We start from the raw sequence: 21,101 nt of genomic DNA on the forward strand, positions 1-21,101 counted from the left end.
CATTTCCCCCAAAGAGCACTGACCTCTTATCGAGCCACGAACACAAGGCTTCAAAGAGGTGCCACGGTCCCTTTCCATCTTTTCTTTCTTCTTCTTTGCTGGGGCCAGGTGGGAGGGAGGAGACCCTCTAACTTGGAGGTCAGTAGACAACCTCAATAAAACTTGAACTCATTTTTTTTTTTTTTTAATGTATTTTGGCTGCTCAGTAATTGCAGTAGGCAGGCTCTTACTTCCCTGACCAGGGATCAAACCCAGGTCCCCTGCATTGGGAACCTGGAGTCTTATCCCCTGGACCGAGGTCCCCTGATTCCTTACTTAAAGAGGTATCTGGAAGGGCTGTTTTGAAGCCCCTGCCAGCAGAGCTCAGGCTCACCTTCCTCTTTTCAGTAGAAGTGGGGCAGCGGGCAGGTGAGGGAGGCTCCCTGCAGGGGAGCAGGTGTATGAGAATTGCTGCCCTTCCCCCCTCCAGCCTCACCCTCGCTTTGTCCCTGCTCCGATGATTGCTTTATTACTGTTTTCAGTCTGATATAATTCCGGCATTTTCCATAATCTTGATCTTTTCATTGATACCAGATTTCTATACAAAGATTTGTATATAACATGATTATGTACCCACCAGAATACATTCCCCAGCAATTAGAACGTTTAAGATGCAGCTCCTAACGTTGCTTCTGCACATTCCTCATTTATTACTTTTGAAAGTGTTTTGTGATTTTTTTTTTTTTTTTTGGTGCATGTGTTTACACATTCAATAACAATTCTCATTTAGAGTTGCAAAACACGAAGCCAATTTTGAACCCAGACAGATGGCAGCTAAATGAAGTTTAATTAAAGAATGAGTGCTTTGAATCAAATCACTTTAAAAAAGTACAGTACACTGAGATTCCGGGGAGGTTGCATAAACAGCATCTGGGCTCTCTTGCGGAAAGCAGGGCCTGCTGGCAGATCTGGGGGGGAGGGGAGGGGATGGGTGGGCACACTGTGGACCAAGCGAGCAGGCGGGGTCGGGGGTGGAGGGGAGGCGGCCAGCGGCCCCTAAGCACATCCTCGGTACTCAGCCCGGACACAACTCCCAAAGCCCAGAGCCCCCGGGACGGGAAGGGAGACGCACGCAGGTCACCTCTTGGTTCAAAAGCTTTGACTTGGGAAGGGAGATCCCCTTTATTTCTGCAATGAAGCCTCGCACCAAGGCACGAAGACGCGGCACCAACCCGCCTATTTGCATGCATCCGAAGGATGACAGAGGCGGAGAGGCCGGCCTTTCAGGGTTCCAGCGCCCTTCCCCGGGGCTCCCCGCCTCTCCGCGCAGCCGCCGGCGGCACCGTCTGCTGCACGCGGAGCCCCGCCCGCCCAGAGCAGGAGCCACTTCCGGCTCTGGCCGCAGATCTGAGCGCGGGGGCGGGGCGGCCCGGCCGGTCTAGACACCGGGAGGCGCCAGCCCGGCGGCTGGGGCGCCAGGTGGGCCCGAGCCTCGGGCCGGCCGGGCTGCAGGGACGCAGGCCAGTGGCCAGGCTGGAGGCGCGCTCACTGCCCGGTGGCTGCCGTGGAGAAAAGGGCACAGATCGGTGGGGTGGGAGGCAGAGGAGGGGGACAGACAGGGAGGGCCGGGAAGTTGGCAGAGTGCTGCAGGGGAGGGAACGCCGTGGGGGCTTTTTAATGCAGGGACAGACAGGATTAGATGGAGGAAGGCTGAGTGCCAGGAGAGAGGGTCTGAGGGCAAGGTGGCAGTCACCATGCGGTCCTTGATCTCCTAGGCAGTTGATGCCTAGAGGGCGGTGGGTGGTCAAGGGTAGGGGGTCGCCCCTCCCCTGATCCTGGAGATTAAAGGCAGGCTGGGCTCAAGGCCAGGGAACTGAAGATAGAGTGGAGGGCCCCAGCGGGTCCTGGGGCCACTGGGATGTGGCAGAGAGAGGAAAAGTCTGGCTGGGGGCATGCCAAGCTTGTGGTTCTGGCTTCTTGTGTCTTTCCAGGAGGAAGAGAGTCTGGAAGGCTGGGACAGGACCTTCCCTCTCGGCTCTGGGCCGTGGGCTGACCCAGAGGGCTGGCAGGAGCTCCTGGCCTGTTTGGATTGTGTACTTAGCTGACTCAGGACCCAGTTCCTCCACATCGTAGGCTTCCTGCTGGACCCTGGCTGGACGCTGCAGTCCACCCTGACCCCTCCACGCCCCAGCACTAGCGTCTAACTGACCTCCAAGCCCTGTTGGCTGACCTCCTTGTTATTCTTCACCTGGCCCAAACCCCCACCAGCTCTGGCTGGAACAACGGCAAGAGCCTCCCACGTGGACTCCGGCTTCTGTCTCTGCGGGGGAAGGCAGGCTCTTCCAAAATCCTAACCTGGTCTTGGTTCTCCCCTGATACTCCGTCCAGTGGCTCTCACCCACGTCCCTCCTCACCTCTGCCCGGCCCACAAGGTCTTCCACCAGGACGAGGGGGTAAAGGATACAATGCGCTGCAGAGCACCAGGCTGGGCCAGCAGAACCCACGCTGCATCTCTGCCGGGGTTCACCCCTCATCATAGCACCACACGCAGGGCACAGCCTGTGGACTACGCTCGCCTACCTTTCCATCTCACTTCCAGCCACTCTCCTTTCCCCTATGGCAGCAACTCCTTCTCGTTCCTGGAACGCCCAGGTTTTCAGTCCAGCCTCCCTGCCTATGCGCATGTGGCTCTCTCCCAGGATGGTGTCCAGCCCCAGGCCTCCCAGCTTTATCCTGCCAACTCCTAAGACCCTGATGCTGGAAAAATTGAAGGCAGGAGGAGAAGGGGACGACCGAGGTCGAGGTGGTTGGACGGCATCACTGACTCAATAGACGTGAGTTTGAGCAAGCTCTGGGAGACAGTGAAGGACTGAGAAGCCTGGTGTGCTGCAGTCTGTGGGGTCGCAGAGTTGGACACGACTGAGCAACTGAACAACGGCGTGTTCAAGGACCGTTTCCTGAGTCTGTGCTAGGTAAAGGCACCTTGATGTGTGCTTCCACGTCCTGTCCTTCCCCGGCTTCCCCATTAGGACTGAAGGAGTGGCCAGTATGGCAAGCCTGAATGACTGCCAGACCCTTTTGACTTGTCTTTCTGAAGTCCAGCCTCATCACTTCCTTCACCTTTCCACCTGTCACCAAACTGGTCTTTCTGACCGGTAGCTGTGACCCACCACTCTGCCTAAATACCCTGAGCTTGAGCAAAAACCTGGGGCTCCCCAGGTGGTTCAGCTGTAAAGAATCTGCCTGCAAATGCAGAAGACGTGGGTTCGATTCTTAAGTTGGAGGGTTCCCTTGGAATAGGAAATGGCAACCCACTCCAGTATTCTTGCCTGGAAAATTCCATGGACAGAGGAGCCTGGTGAGCTACAGCCCATGGGATCATAAAGAGTTGGATACAACTGAGAGACAGAGCATGTACACACAGTAGCAAAAAGCCACCTCAGGGACTTCCCTGGCAGCCTGTGGTTGAGACTGCATGCTTTCAAAGCAAGGGCTGCAGGTTCAATCCCTGGGCTGGGAACTAAGATCCCACATGCCGCACAGCGTAGCCAAAAAAAAAAAAAAGAAAACGAAACCCGTGTCACCTCTTCAGGCTCGTTTCAAAGACCCCGTCTCCAAGATATCTCCCCTCCAGCTATGGAGATTCCATGCCTGCTTATCATATCTACCTTCTTGACTGTACCTGTTATTGGGGCCAGGACAAGACGGCCCCCCACCACAGAGGCTCGGCCCTGCACTTCGCCTTCTTCTGGTACTGCATTCTGAGGTCATGTGACCCCAGCAGCAGCAAAATGAATGAAGCCTGTACCCAGGGCCCTGTGGTCAGGGCCGTGGCCTCTGTTCTTGGCAAAGACGGAAGGCCTGGGCAGGCCAGCTGAGCCAAACTTCCTGACCTCATTCCAGGGACGGCAGCTGCAGCCACAAATTCCAAAAGAGAACAAGCAACAGTTAGGAACAGAGGCAATGCTTTTTTTTCTTTTTTTTTTTTTTTACTTATTTAAAAAGGCCTTGGTGGCAGGAATATAGTGTAAAAATCATTGGAAAAACTAAAAGGCATCGATACATATCCGAATATACACTTTGTACATAAATTACATTTCCTTTAGTCTTTCTGAGTGAGGTCCTGATTCAGCACTGAGGTCTAGTAATTCAGAGGTCCCGGGAGTTGCACGTTCAGGCCGGCATAGTCCACCATGTACATTGGCCATTGCTAGAGAGAGGGGGGACAGACAGCCTGGGTTAGGACTCCAGGTGACTCCGAGAGCCCCCTGGGACGCTTTGTGAAGGACTTCCTCGGATGCTATTTATTCTGAGGCTGTGGGAGGCCAAGAGAGGGGGGTGTGACCTAAGGTGTCACGGTTCACCAGTGACCGTGGGGCCAGGGCTGGAGCTTTCTGACCTGTTCCACCTGTGCCCCAGGGACCAACCGTGTGGGCAGACATGTGGGGAAGAAATTGGGGATTGCTCAGAACAGGTGGCCTGAGCCCCATAAACTCAGCCCCCTCCAGGCCTCAGGCTCTAGAGCAAGCCTTCCTGTCTCTCTGGGTGGTGGGAGGGTTGAGGGACCCTCTGTGAGCGCCCTGGCAGGAACAGAGGCAAAGCCTGAACTTCTGTGCTTTTCGGGAAGAGGTCCAAGCATAAACAAACTCTAAAGTCGTTTTCAACTGGCTTCCAATATTCTCCCCATTTGGACCCAGGATTTCAAAGCTAATATTTTGAAATCAGAAAGAACGCTTGAATTGTGCCTTTACTGAAGCTTTCCCCTCAGGAGCCACGTGGCTGAAGAAACCAGTCACGTGGCAGAGCAGCTGGTGCTCTGGAGGTGGGGTGTCCGTCCACCACTGACCAGCGTGAGGCCGCAGAGTTAATGGGTCCCTGACCCCAGTTTTCCTCGTCTACGTACTGTGGGTAACACCCACACCTCGCAGCCCTGTGGCTCAGAGCATGTGATGTGAGCACAGAGATTAGTCGAGCATCTGATTGCCCTGGGAACAACCGGGAGTCTGCTCAAGGTCCTATCGAGTGGGAGGAGGTGTCAGGTCCCTTCCCACTCTGAGGCCTCAGCTTGCCCATCTGCATAGTGGGTCTGTGAACTCCTTCCCCGGGGTGCCTGTGAGCGCCTGATGAGAGGAGGGGTAGACTAGCTCACAGGTGGAGCAGGCAGGTGTGTCTGCAGACCCTGCTCAGGGCCCGGCGTCTCCCCGCACCCCGAACCCACACCCCAGCGTAGACGACCCTGCCCGAGTGCCGGCTGAAAGCCCGAGGGAAGAGCGGTCAGGTCCTGTTCTGCGCAACTTTACCACGAGTGAGATCTGGTTGGTGGATGCTACCGACTCCGGGTTCGAGGATGAGGACGAGGAAGATGAGGAGGAGGAGGAGACGGAGTTCCCTTCGGAGACCCGCTTTCTCTTGCGCTTGGGAATGCTGCTGTCTTTGGCTGGTGGGAGAAAGGGTTCCTGATGCCGGGTGCCAGGGTCACTGTGTCTTGGCTTCCTGACCCTTCCTTGGAGAAGGTCTTGTTCGCAGGTTTGAAGTCCCCTTCTCAGCACTCAAGGCTCCTGATCCCCCAGTGGCTGAGGCCCATCTCCACAGCTGCCTTTCCTGAGCAGCCCCCATGCCCGACTTGCCCACCCTCCTCCTCCCGCTCACTTATTGCTTTGCTGACACTATAGCCTCCTCCTCCAGGGAGGCTTCCCCAGCAGGCCCAGCTCAGGCCCAGGGTTTCCTTACACCCTCCCTGGACCAGGTAGAGTCCAAGGTCCCAGGCTCCCCCGAACTCTCAGACTCAGAGCCATACAGCCTTGGGTCTCAAGGAGAGCCACTTAATCGCCCTGCATCTTCATTTTGTCACAGGTAAAATGTGAGTGAGATTCTGCAGGTTTGCTGGGAGTGTCTCATGAGATAATGTAACTGGTCTCCAGTAAATACTCAACAACTGAGAACTGCTATCAGTATGGTTGCTACTGTTACCGCCGATGTGTGATGACCCAGATCTGACAGTGCTGTGACAAATGACAGGTTACAGGCACTGGTGACCTTTCTTTCCCAATGGAAAGAAAGCCTGGTTTAGAGCCAGAAGCCTGAAGTTCAAACTCCACGGCTGCCACTTACTAGCTGTGTGACCCTGGGAAAATGATGAACCTCTCTGAGCCAAAAGGGGAAAAGTGTATGATATGAGACTCAGAGGAGACTAAAAGTATGAAGGAGCCCAGTATCAAGCCCAGCACAGAGCAGGACCAGCAGGGGTTGTGCTGATACTGAATCCAATTCATGTGATTATGAAAGACTTAGCAAAAAGATTTGCAGCTATGTACTGGAAACTTCCCTGGTGGTCCAGTGTTAGGACTCTACACTTCCACTGCAGGAGGTGCAAGTTCCACCCCTGGTCAGGGAACTAAGATCTCCCTGCACGGTGTGGCTCCCCCCAAAAATCTGCAGCTGTGTGCTGCGTAAGTGGAGATTGGGCTAACTGAGTGGATACACAGCTTATTGACACAGCCCACGGAAAGGTCTTAATGACACAGATGAGGGCATGCTGGGCCTGGGTGGGCGACTGTCTAGCTGGTGAAGCAAAGCCAGAGGCTGGGGTCTGGATGTGGTATGAGTGGAGATCCCGGGACATAGAAGACTATGGAGGCAGAAGGAGCCCAGCCTGTGAGCCAGGGAGGAGGGATTTTTGAAGGAGGTTCCACATGCAGACAACTCAGAGGTGCTCGCCGCGGGCTGTGGCCACCGTGGGGGTCACTTTAAGACCTTAAAGATGGCCATGGTTGGGGGTAGTGGATATGTCTTTGAAAAAGTGAAAGTGTCAGTTGCTTAGTTGTATCTGATTCTTTGCGACCCCATGGACTGTAGCCCACCAGGCTCCTCTGTCCATGGGGATTCTCCAGGCAAGAATACTGAAGTGGGTAGCCATAACCTTCTCCAGGGGATCTTCCAGGCCCAGAGATCGAACCCAGGTCTCCTGCATTGGCGGGCAGATTTTTTACAGTCTGAGCCACCAGGGAAGCCTGTAAGTCTCTGATAATGTGTTCCAAACTCTCCTCCCGGAGGCCTCCATGGGGCCTTCTGCTGTGTTCGCCTCTGACTTGGGAGCAGCTCCCAAACCTAGTCACCTCCCTATCCCATGCCATGCTCTTGGCATCGGCACATGCTAGAAGGCTGTGGCATTCCGGGGGAACTCTGACCATTTGGAGTTAGGGCCTTAAGTCTCAGGCTGGGGTGGGGTAGCCTCGCTGAATCCTGTCACTGTCCCCACTGAACAGCCACGCTGGGGCCTACAGTCCACGGTGGCCTGTGGTTCAGATGGATGGTCAGCACACCAGGCTCAAGGAGGTCACCAGCCCACTGTGTGGCCTTGGTAAGTCCTTTCCCCTCCCTGGGCCTCAGTTTCCCAGCTGTACCATGAGAGGTGGGACTAGATCAGTGTTTTGTGTTTTTTTTGGCCATGCCATGTGGCCTGTGAGATCTTAGTTCCCCAACCAGGGATTGAACCCAGACCCACAGTAGTGAGAGTGCCAAGTCCTGACCGCTGGACTGCTGGGGAATTCCTGTAAATCCGTGTTTCTTAATCAGAGGTGCACCTCCCAATCCCCGGGGCTCCAGCCTCTTGAGTCCTCTGACACACCTGCTTGATCAGAATCCCAGAGTTTCCCAGGTTCCAGGACCCTGAAAGGTTCTAGAAGACCAGGGTCTAAGTGCAGGTGTCGCCCTGAAAATGCAGGCAGGGTCCAGGGGCCCAGTCAGTCCTGGGCAGCGCCCACCTGCCTCACTCCCGCAGGGCATAGGTCACCCCCTCTCCCCTCCCCAGGTGGCTTCCCCCATCCTACCTGACGCCCCCTCCTGCTGGCTCCTGCCTGTCCCTCCTTCTCTCTAGCTGATCTGCCAGGCTCGGCTCTCCATGGCAGGGCCTCTCCGAAGGGCAGCTGCAGGCTTCCTGGGACCTTCTGGGAATACTGGCCTTGCGGAGGGAGGTCTCAGGCTCCCTGGGGAGGTTCCAGGCAGGAGAACTACACCTTCCTCTATCGCGTGCCCCCTGGCCCAGATGTGTCCCTAGACTCTGGTCCCCGAGAAGCAGAGGGGTGGCCTCTTCAGCCTCTGACTTACCTGGCACCTTGGCGTCACTGCAGATTTCTGCAAAAGGTCTGAAAAAGAGAGAAATGAGGTGGCAGTCAGAACACCAGGTTGCCCCTCCTTCTCCTCACCTGCTCCCTGAATGTGGGCGACACTGTGAGATGAAGAGGCTGCCAGCAATGCCGGGACGTTAGCCAGGAAAGCCCCGGATGAAAGCGGTCAGCGTCCCCGCCCAGAGCAGGCGGATGATGGCGAACCTGGCACCGTCAGGGCCAAGCCACGGAGGTCGCCCCTCGGGCTGGTTTCCTCTGAAAGCGAGGGTATCGTTTGACCACGTGATCCGAAGTGTGTGCCTACATTTATGTCAGTGGATATGTGAGACAGTACTATTTTTTAAATATATCTTTTTTTTAAAAAAAGGAACCTGGATTCTTTTTTTTTTTTTTCTTTTAATGTTTATTTTTATTTATTTAGTTTTGGCTGTGCTGGGTCTTGGTTGCTACCGGGCTTTCTCTGGTTGCGGTGAGTGGGGGCTGCTCTCAGGTTGCAGTTCTAGGGCTTCTCATTGTGGTGGCTTCTCTTGTTTCAAAGCATAGGCTCCAGGGCACGCGGGCTTCAGTACATGTGGCTCCCAAGCTCTAGAGTACAAGCTTAGCAGCTGTGGCGCACGGGTTTAGTTGCCACACGGCATGTGGGATCTTCCTGGATCAGGGATCGAACTCTTGTTTCCTGCACTGGCAGGCGGTTTTTTTTTTTTTTACCACTGAGCCACCAGGGAAGCCCTAACATGTCTTTTACTTTTTATTTTATGATTATTTTACTTGCAGCATTATTATAAGAACCCCCCCAAATTAGATGTAATATGGTCAAGGTTATGGTTTTTCCAGTGGTCATGTATGGATGTGAGAGTTGAACTGTGAGGAAAGCTGAGCGCCAAAAAATTGATGCTTTTGAACTGCGGTATTGGAGAAGACTCTTAAGAGTCCCTTGGACTGCAAGGAGATCCAACCAGTCCATCCTAAAGGAGATCAGTCCTGGGTGTTCATTGGCAGCACTGATGCTGAAGTTGAAACTCCAATACTTTGGCCACCTCACGCGAAGAGTTGACTCATTGGAAAAGACCCTGATGCTGGGAGGGATTGGGGGCAGGAGGAGAAGGGGACGACAGAGGGTGAGATTGCTGGATGGCATCACTGACTCGATGGGTATGAGTCTGAGTAAACTCCAGGAGTTGGTGATGGACAGGGAGGCCTGGTGTGCTGCAATTCATGGGGTCGCAAAGAGTCGGACACGACTGAGCGACTGAACTGAACTGAACTTATATATACATATTTATATATAATATCTATTTATTATATACATTAATATTATATATTATTATACATATATAATAATATATTAATATGATTAATATATATATTAATATATACTTATATAATATATATTTATATAAATATATGTATATAATAGGCATTAAAAGAAAAAAGAAAAGTGGAAACATGAAAGGAAAACCCCAGAACGTCTTCTCTCTGGGAGGTACATCTGTTGGGGGTGGGTGGGCATTTTCTCCTATTTTCTAGAAGTTACTTCAGGGGGTGAACATACATGGGAAGGGAGGGAAACCTCTACTTTTCATCTGAGGCCCTGCTGAATAATGTGGGGCTTCACTTGTGGCTCAGTTGGTAAAGAATCCACCAGCAATGCGGGAGACCTGGGTTCCATCCCTGGGTTGGGAAGATCCCCTGGAGAAGGGGAAGGCTACCCACGCCAGTATTCTGGCCTGGAGAATTCCATGGACTATATAGTCCATGGGGTCACAAAGAGTCGGACGTGACTGAGCAACTTTCACTTTCACTGAATAATATGATTTCTCCCCCCAAATCAATAGATCTTTTACTGCATCTTTATTTATTTATTTATTTTTTACTGCATCTTTAAAGTATCACAAGTCCAAACAATCCTCTGGCATCTTGCTATTTCTGTAGTTGGACAACTTAGATCAATTGAATAATACTATTTTTTTGACACATGCAATTATTTTATTTTACTTTATATTATTTTATTAAAAAAAGTTTTTTGGCTGCACCAAAAAAACAAAAAACAAAAAACAATAACTGTATTTTTAAAATAAAAAAGCCACAATACCCGTGGCTTGTGGAATCTTAGTTCCCTGACCAGGGATCAAACCCAGGCCACCACAGTGAAAACGCTGAATCCTAATCACTGAACCGCCAGGAAGGTTGAGACTCTGAGCTTCCACTGCAGGCAGTGTGGGTTTGATCTCTGGTCGGGGAACTAGATCCCATATGCCGAAACTAAGCACAAGCACTTCAGCTACTGAGCCCTGGAGCTGCAATGAAGACCCAGCATAGCCAAAATAAATGAATGAGTGAATAAATAAATAAAATATTTAAAACAAAAAACCCTCAAAAACATGGAGTGTAAAATTGAAAAGAAAATATGGGTAGAAGAGAAAGTCAAAGAAATGCACCACCAGTGTTAACTCTAAATAGGAGGGTTATGGGTTATCTTCCTTCCTTCTACCTTTTTGTATTTTCCAGGTTTGCTGTGTGTATTGTTTTTAACCCCCCAAAATAATCAAATAAACTATTGTGTTTAAAAAAATATATAGGGATATACAGTAAAATACAGACAGTGGCTATCTCTAGGCTTGGGGGTACTGAATTATTGTTATTTTCTAAATACAGTAAAACAGGTAAAAATGAGTGGCATAGTAAAAAAAAAAAATCAAATTTAGTTAAAATTGAAAAAATAAATACCTATGAATGCTGAGGCCATGTGTTTCAGTTGAAAGGGGTTAAAATCAGGACATCTGGCACTATAGCCTAAGTGCTCCTGTCCCCAAAGAATTCAAATGTTGAAAAAAACAGAATCCCCAGTGTGATGATATTTATTGGTGGAACCTTTGAGAAGTGATTAGGTACGGAGGGCAGAGCCCTCATGAACAGGATTAGCGTCCTTATATAAAAGGCCCCAGATTGCTCCCTCATCCCTTCCACCCTGTGAGGACACAGTGAGAAGACGCTCACTTGTGAACCAGGAAGAGCCTCACCAGACATCAAATCTGCTGACACCCTCATCTTGCACTTCTCAGCCTCCATAACAGTGAGAAATAAAGTTCTGTTGTTTAAGCCACCTGGTCCATGGCATTCTGTTACAGCAGCCTGCACAGACTAAGACGTCTGGGTCTGGAGCCCGGCTGACCCACTGTGACTTACACTGTCCCTTTCTCACTCTGCATATCTGCTTCCTCATCTTTAAGAGGAGACTGCTGGGACTTCCCTGGCAGTCCAGTGGTTAGGACGTGGCCTTCCAGTGCAACAGGTGCGGGTTCAAGCCCTTGTCAAGGGAGTTAACATCCCAAACACCTCGAGGCCAAAAAACCAAAACATAAAACAGAAGCAATACTGTAACAAATTCAATAAAGACCTTAAAAATGGTCCACATTAAAAAAAAAGATGAAAGACAGTTAGGCTGTCTACTGGATTCTGTGCAAGCGAGTTTCCTCTCTCTCCTTTCCTCGACGTTTCTCTGTTTCCGACTGTTGGCTGGGCCGGCTCTGGGGGTTCCCCTCCCAGCTCCAGACAGCACCCACCCCCACACCCCCTGCGGCAGGTGCCGGGGGCACTCACTGGAGCTGGTTGATGATGACCATTCGGACATGCTCGCGGGCCTTCAGGATCTTCTCCAGCCGGTGGATGTCGTATGTGTTGGGGTTCCGGAAAGGGATGTCGTCGGGCAGGCCCGTGACCTCAACGGCGTCTGGGCTGTCCCGGATCAGTTTGTAAGGGACCAGCACGGGCCGGTTCAGGCCCAGGGCCTCGCCTAGAGCGCACAGGGGGTCAGGGTGAGGGAGGATTCCCTGGTCCAAGGCGAGCTCTCTGGGGAAGGGCTGGGACCCAGCACAGCCCCACTAGGTAGCCACAGCACCCCAGGGAGTTTGTAAGTCAACGCACACACCACTGGTTTTTTTTTTTTTAATCCAATTAGCAAAACTAAATATCCAGGGGTGGGGGATGAGGAGGGAAGGATTGGGAGTTTGGGATCAGCAGGTACAAACTATTATATATACAGGATGGATAAACACCAAGGTCCTACTGCATAGCACAGGAAACTATTTAATATCCTGTGATAAACCAGAATGGAAAAGAATATGAAAAAGAATATATATATATATTTATAAAACTGAGTCACCTTGCCGTACAGTAGAAATTAACACAACCTTGTAAATCAACTATACTTCAATTAAAAAAAAAATCCAAGGAATTCCCTGGAGGTCCAGTAGTTAGGACTGCTTGCTTCCACTTTAGGGGGCATGGGTTTGATCCCTGGTTGGGGAACTAAGATCCCACAAGGCTAAAAAAAAACCATATATATGTAAAATCTACTCCTGTTGTGTTAGAAAAAATAAAAGTCCTTACGTAGGTATTTATGGACGAAGTGATGGGATGTCTTAGGTTTGTTTTAAAGTACTAAAGCTATCAAACCATGCCTGTGGAATTCTGTCCATGGGATTCTCTAGGCAAGAATACCAGAGTGGGTTGCCATGCCCTCCACCAGAGGATCTTCCCAACCCAGGGACTGAACCTAAGTCTCCTGTATTGGCAGGTGGGTTCTTTACCACTAGTGCCACCTGGGAAGCCCAATGCATTGGTTTTAGAATTAAGATTGGCCAAATGTCGATAAGCACAGAAGCCAGGTCTGTGGGTTACACGGTGGGTCACTGAGTCATTCTCTCTGCTTTGAAAACTGATTTCAAAATAAAAAGTGAAAAAGACACAACAAACCACAGAGCAGAGTCGCTTCCTGTTACTTTCAAAACGAAACCCCAAGTCCTGGCCTGCCTCCCTCTCTGCACTCATCGAGAACCTCTCCCCCCGCACCTTCCCACTCCTGGCCCACCTGCCTTCTCACTGCTCTGCAGTCACTGAGCTGTTCCCTATGCCTGGCAAGCTTCCCTCTGTCCCCTCTGACATGCAAGTTCCTGCTCAAACATCCCTTCTTCCAAGGAGCTTTCTTGTTCACTGATTCAGCCATGGCTATGCTCCCATTACCCCTGCCTCCTCATTACATTTCTACATTTTCCTGTTTACTTTTGTCACTCTCTGAAATTTAAAAAAAAAAAAAAAAACAGCCTTCTAACTCTCAACTATGATACAAAGTAGATAATACTACTAAATTCATCACAAACAAAATGTATTCAGAGCCGCACAAGAGGCAAGAGGTGCGAGCAACAGGCGTCTTTCAGTGGATGAATGGACAAACAAAACCTAAAACACATACTAGGGAATCTCATTCAACCTTTAAGAGGAAGGACATTCTGACACAAGCTAAACATGGATGAACCTCAAAGCCTGTGTCTTTTCACTTACATGAGGTATGAGAGTAGTCAAATTGATAGAAACAGAAAGTAGGAGGGGGAAACGGTGAGCTGTTATTCAATGAGTGCGAGTTTCAGTTTTGCAAAATAAAAAAGTGCTGGGGGGAGAAAACATATACAGAGCACCTAGTGCTGCCTGACACGCAGTAATCTAGAAACTGCTCCATTGGCGGTGGCTGTATTATCAACTGTACCATCCTGGGTTCTTCCCTGGCACCCGGATGCCTTCTGCAGGGACTTGGCACTTTGCATCTATTCCATGGCCAGTTCCCTTCCCACATTGAGCCCCCCTGATGGCGGGATCAGACTCCTTCCTCTAGATTCTCAGGGCTGAGTGTGTGCTGGGCAGACAAGCGTCTGCGTGAACAGGCACTTGACCGTGGGCCACGGCCTCTGCCACACAGCCCAGCCCTAGAGGGGCAGAGATGCTGACCACTATCCCAGCTGTGTGTACCGCCGACTGTTTCCTTTCCCCCAGCTTTCTTGGTTGGGGGGAGAATGAGGAGTCAGCTCTCATCAGTCACAGTGCAACTATGTCCCCAGGGAGCAGACAGGCCAGCTGGGGACAACTGGAGGCCAGGCTGGCTGCAGAGGAGGGGGGACCCCCAAGGAAGGCTGCCCCCCAGCCCTGCCCTCCCTCCCTCACTATGCACTGACCGTATTTCTCGTTGAAGAGCTCCTTCACCTGCTCCCGGAGGATCACCTTCTCCCCGAGCCTGTTGGCATCATCTTCGTCTACGAGAGGAAGGCAAGGGGGTGTGAGGGTCCCCATGGGCTCGGCCCCGGGACCTGCTCCTTCTCCCACGTGGCGGCCCAGACCCCCACCTGCTGGCACAGGCTCTCCAGGGCCCGCCCGCTCCCCTGCAGCCTGTTGCTGGCCTCAGCCGTCTGTCCGTACGTCCATCCACCCATCTGTCCGTACGTCCATCCACCCATCTGTCTGTACATCCATCCACCCATCTGTCTGTACATTCATCCAGCCATCCCGCATTCTCTGAACAGCTTCCCCAGCACAGGCCCTATGTCAGGCACGCAGCGCCCCGAGGAGAAGGAGGCCAGGAGCCTCCTCCCAGGGATTCGCAGCCTAGTGGGGGTGACAACTAGGTCACACGCCCACCCAGAAGTGTGACCGGGGACACCCCCGAGGAGATGGGGGGGGCATGAATGAGGGTGCCCACGTTGCTTGTACACATCTGGCGAGGCCCCCTGGGAGAGCAGGATGTTCAAGGTGGGGCCTCTTGGAAGGCAGGATGGAGTGGGGGTGGAGAAAGACACCCCAGGTATAGGATCAGCCCCTGCGCAGGCATCGAAAGGTGAAAGGTCACGGTGTGCTGGTCGCGGCTGAAGCACAGGGTGGGGCCGGGGGGAAGCGATGGGGATGTGTTCGGGGGGGCGTGCAGAGAGGTGGGGGGGGCTTGTGCCAGCCTGACTGAGCTGGGCTTGCAGGAAGTCACCTGGCTGCCTCGCAGACTCAGAGCCCAAAGCTTGCGACCAGGCAGGTTTTGGGGTTGCACACGTTTCCTGGTCAGTGTCCAGGGGGGCCCCGGGGGGGCACCTTCTGCCCGGACCCTGTGCCCGCCTGCGTCAGCCCCCTCCTTGGCCTGGAAGAGCAGCTGGGGTCAGTGCAGCCCCCAGAGACAGCCCTGTGCTGGGCCGGGGAGAAGCGGGGCGTGGACGGCGTAGAGGAGGTCCCGGCAGAGCGGCCGTGGGCATGTGTCCCAGGAGCGGGCGTTCCAGGAAGAGCCCTGGGGCACCTTGGCACAGTTCACCGTGCGGGCTGGGCCTCGGGGGCGGGGGCGGGGAGCTGGAAGCCGGCAGGGAGCCAGGGCCTGGGAGGTGAGGGGCAGAGCAGACAGAATGGGTCGGCGGAGAAAAACAACTCCTGTTCTAATCTGCAAAAATCTCACAGAACTCAGTTCCATTTGGGAGGCCCAGGGCTCTGTGCCACTCAGACTGTCTGCTGCCCCCGCCTGCACCTCACACCCCGGGCACGAGGCCCAGTCTTCCCCCCAGCCATTGCCAGAGAGGGGCCTCGCCCGCCCAGCCCTGCAGGGCAGAGAGCTTCCCACACCGCCTGGCACCCCTCCTCCGTAACCCGCTGCCCTCCCAGTCGCTGCCCTGCCCTGCGCCCCACCCCAGAGCCCTGTCTGGTCCAGTTCATGCCCACGCTCCTGATTCTAGCATCCAGATCTCCGAATCTCAAGAGTTCCGGGATCTCTCTCTCTTCAAGCATGGCCAATCAGCCACCCAGGTGCCATGGGGCACTGCTAGCGTCAGGCATCCCAGATAGCATCTTCCTCCTGCATCCCCATCTCGGGGAGTGATGGCTGCATCTGGCCACACCGAGACCCTGAACTCGGTGCCCTGGAGCCCTCCCACCTTCCCACACACCCCATCACAGCCTTTCCCCATGGTCTTCAGGGCCCCAGAGGTGGCCAGCATCAACCTGACCCTCCTCCACGTCAGCAGACAACTAGGACAGTCCTTTGCCCCAAGGCCACCTCGAGCCTGTGGGGAGGTGGAAGACACTTTCTATCCAGCTATTCCCCTGCCACCAGGGATGGCTCCGGGACTTTGCACAGACATGGCAGCGTCACAGAGGCCAGGGAGAGATCAATCTGATCCACCCAATGTGCACCGGACACTGCCGGCAGCTTTCCCAGACACAGTCATGGCCGTTGCTCACCACAGTCCAGGACACAAAGGTTCAGAGAGGTTAATTAACCTGCCTAAGGTCACACAGCCGCGCAGGGCCAGGAATACCGTATTTGACCCGGAAGCCCGGGTCTTTCTCTCTACCAGGCACACTGGGTTTCCTGAATTTTCACTTTCCCATCTCTAGAAAGAAGGGTTGATCCTTAAGGTGTTTCCTCTAAATCTCTTGTTCTGTCAGCTCACAGCTGCATGCCTCTGTCTCCTGTCAAGCCCAGGGCAGGGCCGGGACTCAGTCGGCACATGACAAAGTCTCCTGGATTAAAAGAAAGTAGACAGCGGACTTCCCTGGTGGTCCAGTGGTGAAGAACCCACCTGCCAGTGGAGGGGATGTGGGTTCGATCCCTGGTCAGGGAAGGTCCCACATGCTGCGGGGGAGCTAAGCTGGTGCGCCAGCACTACTGAAGCCCGAGAGAGGCCGCCACAATGAGAAGCCTGGCACCGCAGCTAGGTCGTCCCCGCTCGCTGCAACTCGAGAAAGCCTGCGAGCGGCTACAAAGGCTCAATGCAGCCATAAATAACAAACTAACAAAAGGAAGTCGACAGTACCTCAAAGACAAGCCCGCAAGCTCAGGTTCTCGTGGCTGCTGGATGTGACTGTCACTTGGGCACGTGAGTGTGTCTGGGAGCGGGGGACTCACTCACCCACCCCGCCTTCCCCTGCAGACGCCTGCCGCTCCGCTGCCAGTGGGTGGAGAGCGGCAAAGGGCAGCCCTGAGCTTCACACTGCCCTCGCCCTGGGGGAGAGGCCACGCCAGGCTCCGGGAGGGCAATGAACTTGGAGTCGAAAACCTAGGCTTGTGTGGTTCAGTCACGGTGGGTCGTGTCACCTCTCAGCATTTCTGCTCACCATCCTGAAACAATATTTGTCTTGGACAAATATTTCACAAGCACGGCTCCATGGGGATGCAGTGCTGACCTTGCGTCAGAGTACAGAAAATAGTCCCAGATGAGGCAGGCGACAGTGAAGGACACTGGGTGACCCACCAGGCTTGAGAACTGTCAGTGAGAGGCTGGTGGAAGCATGGGGCAGGGAGGGGGGACCCCCCAACCCAGCTGGGGATCATGGAGGGCTTCTCAGACGGGGTGACAGTTGTGCCTCCCACGGCCCTGTGGGACTCAGCCCGATCGGCACACGTCGGGGCTCTAGGCACTCCATGAGTGCTCAACAAATGTTTTGTGTGTGTGCGTGTGTGCGTGTGCAAGCTTAGTTGTGTCTGACCGTTTGCATCCACACGGATTGTAGACTGCCAGGCTCCTCTGTCCTTCATTATCTCCCAGTTTGCGCAAACTCATGTCCATTGAGTTGGTGATGCCATCCAACCATCTCATCCTCTGTCATCCCCTTCTCCTCCTGCCTTCAATTTTTCCCAGCATCAGGGTCTTTTCAAATGAGTCAGTTCTTTGCATCAGGTGGCCAAAGTATTGGAGCTTCAGCTTTAGCATCAGTCCTTCCAATGAATATTCAGGTTGATTTCCTTTAGGATGGACTGATTGGATCTCCTTGCAAGGACTCTCCAAGTCCCTGGCTTGATTTCCTCCAAGGGACTCTGTGTACTTGGAGGAAAAATGAGGGAAGGCCTTGTGGGATGAGGGCCAAGGAGGGACCCAATACCTGGGAGGTTGAACTTGAACCACAGGTGCCCTCACTCTACCTCCAGGCTTGCAGGGGGAGGGACAAACACACTTGGGTCCGGGCTCAGAGATGCCTAGGACAGAGCTGGTCTCTTGTGCTGTGAATTGTGGTCACTGTCCCCAGCTAGCACCCCCCAAGTCCTGGCGAGCCCCGGACTTGGGGAGGAAGGCCACGCTTCCTGCTAGCCTGCATGGCTCAGTCCACCAGGCCTCTTGGCGGGCTGTGTGTCGGGCACCTCCTTTCTGACACTGCTAGGCTCCTGCCACCACCATCGTACGCCCACTCCCTGGAGAAGCGGCAGCCAGGCCGGTGGTCACCAGGACCTCCCCAAGGACGGCTATGGGCAGGGCAGGGTGGCCCTGCCAACCATCACCACTGAGTCTGATCTGCTAATGAGCAAAACGAGGATCAGAGAACATGAGAGAGACAGTGTGTGTGTGTGAGTGTTGGGGGGTTGGCTGGGGGGTGAGGCACAATCCCTGGGGCCCGTGGGGTCTCGCCAGAAACCCCGTGGTCTTTCGTGGACTCCGAGGTACAGCCCTGTTGCCGGAATTTAAGACCAATTAAGATCACATGCTCTGCAGTTTGACTGCTTGGTCTCAAGTCTTGGCTCTGTTATTAGTTCATGATCTTGGGCCACCACTGCATTTCCTTGTTTGGAAAGTTGCAACAACGACCACACGGAGCTGAGGACGTCCTGCCCGTGCCTGGTGTGGTCTCAGGCTGGCTGTCATTACTCTTCTTCCCTGGGGGGACCTGATGGAGCGTCTGCAAACCCAGGCTGGCTGTAAGGACCGCAACGGTTGCAAACGTTTCAGAATGGTCTCCATTTGGAAACATCACAAGGGCTCCATGCGAAGGCACCCTCCAGGTACCTGCTTGAATGCCTGTAGACAGTGGGGAGAAAGGGCATCCCCAGGGCCAGTGACAGCAGATTCCAAGGCAATCTTGACTGTACCCCCTAATGCTGTGTGGTGTTTGGAAAAGCACTCAACCTCTCTGAGTCAGTTCTGATATCTCTCCAGTGGGAATCCTGGCCTGTTAGGAAGGGATGTAATGATACATTAAAAAAAAGTAAGCTCTTATGCTGTCAATGTCAAGTTATCATTGACATGATTAGCAGACCACTGCCTCAGTTATCTCAAGTAGTCTCAAGAAATGAAATCTTACCTAGGAAACTCTTCCAGAAAATGGAATTTTATTTCTTTTAAGTCTCTGGGTTTGCTTGACTCATTTAGGGGAGGACATTTTCTAAAACTCATCAAGCGGGCTTCCTCGGGAGGCTCAGTGGTAAAGAATCCGCTTGCCAATGCAGGAGACCCGATTTCGATCCCTGATCCAGGAAGAGCCCACGTACTTTGGGGCAACTAAGCCCACGTGCCACAACTACTGAGCCTGCATTCTGGCGCCGGAAGCTGCAACGACTGAGCCCGCGTGCCCTAGAGCCCGTGCTCACGACAAGAGAGGCCACCATAACGAGAAGGTCATGCGCCACAACTAGAGAAAATCCTGCGCAGCAACAAAGACCCAGCACAGCCAGAAATGAATGAATAAAAATAAACATTAAAAAAAAAAAGAATGCCACACCAAGTACCCCTTTACTAATTAAGCACACAATTTGGGGGTAGGGGGAGGTCACCCTCATGACCTGAACCCCAGTGCCATCCAGGAAGTGCTGCTGAACTTGCCCTGGCCACAGTGACCTGTCCCCCACTGCCCCGGGCTGGCATTTCTCCTGCCCATTTTTGCTTTTTCCAGTTTTCTGGTTTCTCTCTCTACGGTCTGTCCCAGGAGCTCTCTTCTTGTCCTTTCTAATCGGCTGTCTGTTAGCCCAAGGATTAAACGAATTTTGCCTGGGGAAAGCAAGCAACCAAGCTTATTAAATCACAGCCATGCTGGGTACACAGTTTTAAGCCAGGCAGCTCAGGGTGACGCCTGGGGTGGCCCCACATCACTCTCCGGAGGCAAAGTACAAGAGCCCGGAGCAGCCTGGCCTTTCTGCGCCTAGTCTGAGGTGCTCAGCTCAGACTGATGACTGTGTGCTGAGAACCACGTTCCAAAATGACACAGAGGAAGCCAGCAGCGAGAGAGGGGAGAGCCCAGATCTCTGGGGGAAGAACATAATAACTATTTCTCCTCTCTCCTCTCGAAGCAGCCTCTCCTCTCTGCCGGGCTTGGACTGGGCGATCCAGCCATAAACCAGACCCACAGACTTCCCTGGTGGTCCAGTGCTTAAGAAGAATCTGCCTGTCAATGCAAGTGACCCAGGTTCAATCCCTGGTCCAAGAAGATCTAATATGTGGTGGGGCAAATAAGCCCTTGTGCCTTAAATCCCGAAACAAGAGAAACGACTGCAATGAGAAGCCCGCACACTGCAACTAGAGAAAGCCCATGCACAGCAGCGAAGACCCAGGGCAGTCAAAAATAAATAAATTCACTAAAATAATCACAATTATTTTTAATTGTTATTTTTGATTGTCACCTGGCTTCCCAGGTGGCGTAGTGGCAAAGAACCCACCTGCTGATACAGGAGACTCAAGAGATGCGGGTTTGATCCCTGGGTCGGGAAGATTCCCTGGAGAAGAAAATGGCAATATTCCACTCCAGTATTCTTGCCTGGAGAATTCCATGAACAGAGGAGCCTGGTGGGCTACAGTTCACGGGGTTTCAAAGAGCACACACACACAGAATGATAATAATAATTTAAGATAAAAAAGTAGACCCAGGTGGGCCTGACTCTCAAGAGACCAGAAGGTGGATATCCAGGGGCACCCCACCTTGGTGGAATAGCTGCCTTGTGCAGGGAGCAGGGGTCGCTCAGATGGGGGACGAGTCACGTCCTTCCCTGGGCCCCTGTGACTTGTAGGATACTTTGCTTTCCTGGCACCGGGCCTTCACCAGGATGAAAGGGTACACTCAGTTCACCTCTTAACTCTTTGCAGGATCTGTATGTAGGGGCAGCAGGAGTTCCGTCATCTGTTTTACAGACGGGCAAACTGAAGCTCAGAGAGGGGACGGCCGTGCTGCAGTGGGGTGGAAGCCCTCACCCGTGATCTCATGTACCCAAAAGAATCTTTCCTACGTGTGCCAAAGGAAACACGCTCAGGTGGGCGAAGGAGCACTCTTAGTAACGGCAAGTAACAGCAAGACTCAGATAGCCTAGGACAGGAGAATGAATGAATTGATCGTGGTGTAGTCAACGCAGTGGAATATTACGGAGCCCTGAAAACAAACAGTTACGGCCACACATTTTAACACTATATTACGTCTTGTAGAGTGACAGAAGCAAGTTCCAGACTT

General features: G+C 52.9%; 1 protein-coding gene across 4 annotated transcripts in view; it reads right to left on the reverse strand.

Annotated features, from left to right (window-relative positions):
* Positions 1 to 1,669: 1,669 nt before the first annotated feature.
* Positions 1,670 to 21,101, reverse strand: part of GTF2IRD1 (GTF2I repeat domain containing 1) — a 117,649-nt gene continuing 98,217 nt past the window's right edge. For all 4 annotated transcript variants that reach the window (XM_065924807.1, XM_065924805.1, XM_065924806.1 and 1 more), the window contains 5 exons: positions 14,111 to 14,188; positions 11,706 to 11,898; positions 8,086 to 8,123; positions 5,280 to 5,416; positions 1,670 to 4,189 (listed from right to left, as the gene is read on the reverse strand). In XM_065924807.1, coding sequence (XP_065780879.1) covers positions 4,121 to 4,189; positions 5,280 to 5,416; positions 8,086 to 8,123; positions 11,706 to 11,898; positions 14,111 to 14,188 — 515 coding nt within the window. In that variant the 3' untranslated portion in view covers positions 1,670 to 4,120. The remainder of the gene's footprint in view (positions 4,190 to 5,279; positions 5,417 to 8,085; positions 8,124 to 11,705; positions 11,899 to 14,110; positions 14,189 to 21,101) is intronic.

This window comes from Muntiacus reevesi, chromosome 2 (assembly GCF_963930625.1).
Source record: "Muntiacus reevesi chromosome 2, mMunRee1.1, whole genome shotgun sequence".
NCBI classification, from domain to species: domain Eukaryota; kingdom Metazoa; phylum Chordata; class Mammalia; order Artiodactyla; family Cervidae; genus Muntiacus; species Muntiacus reevesi.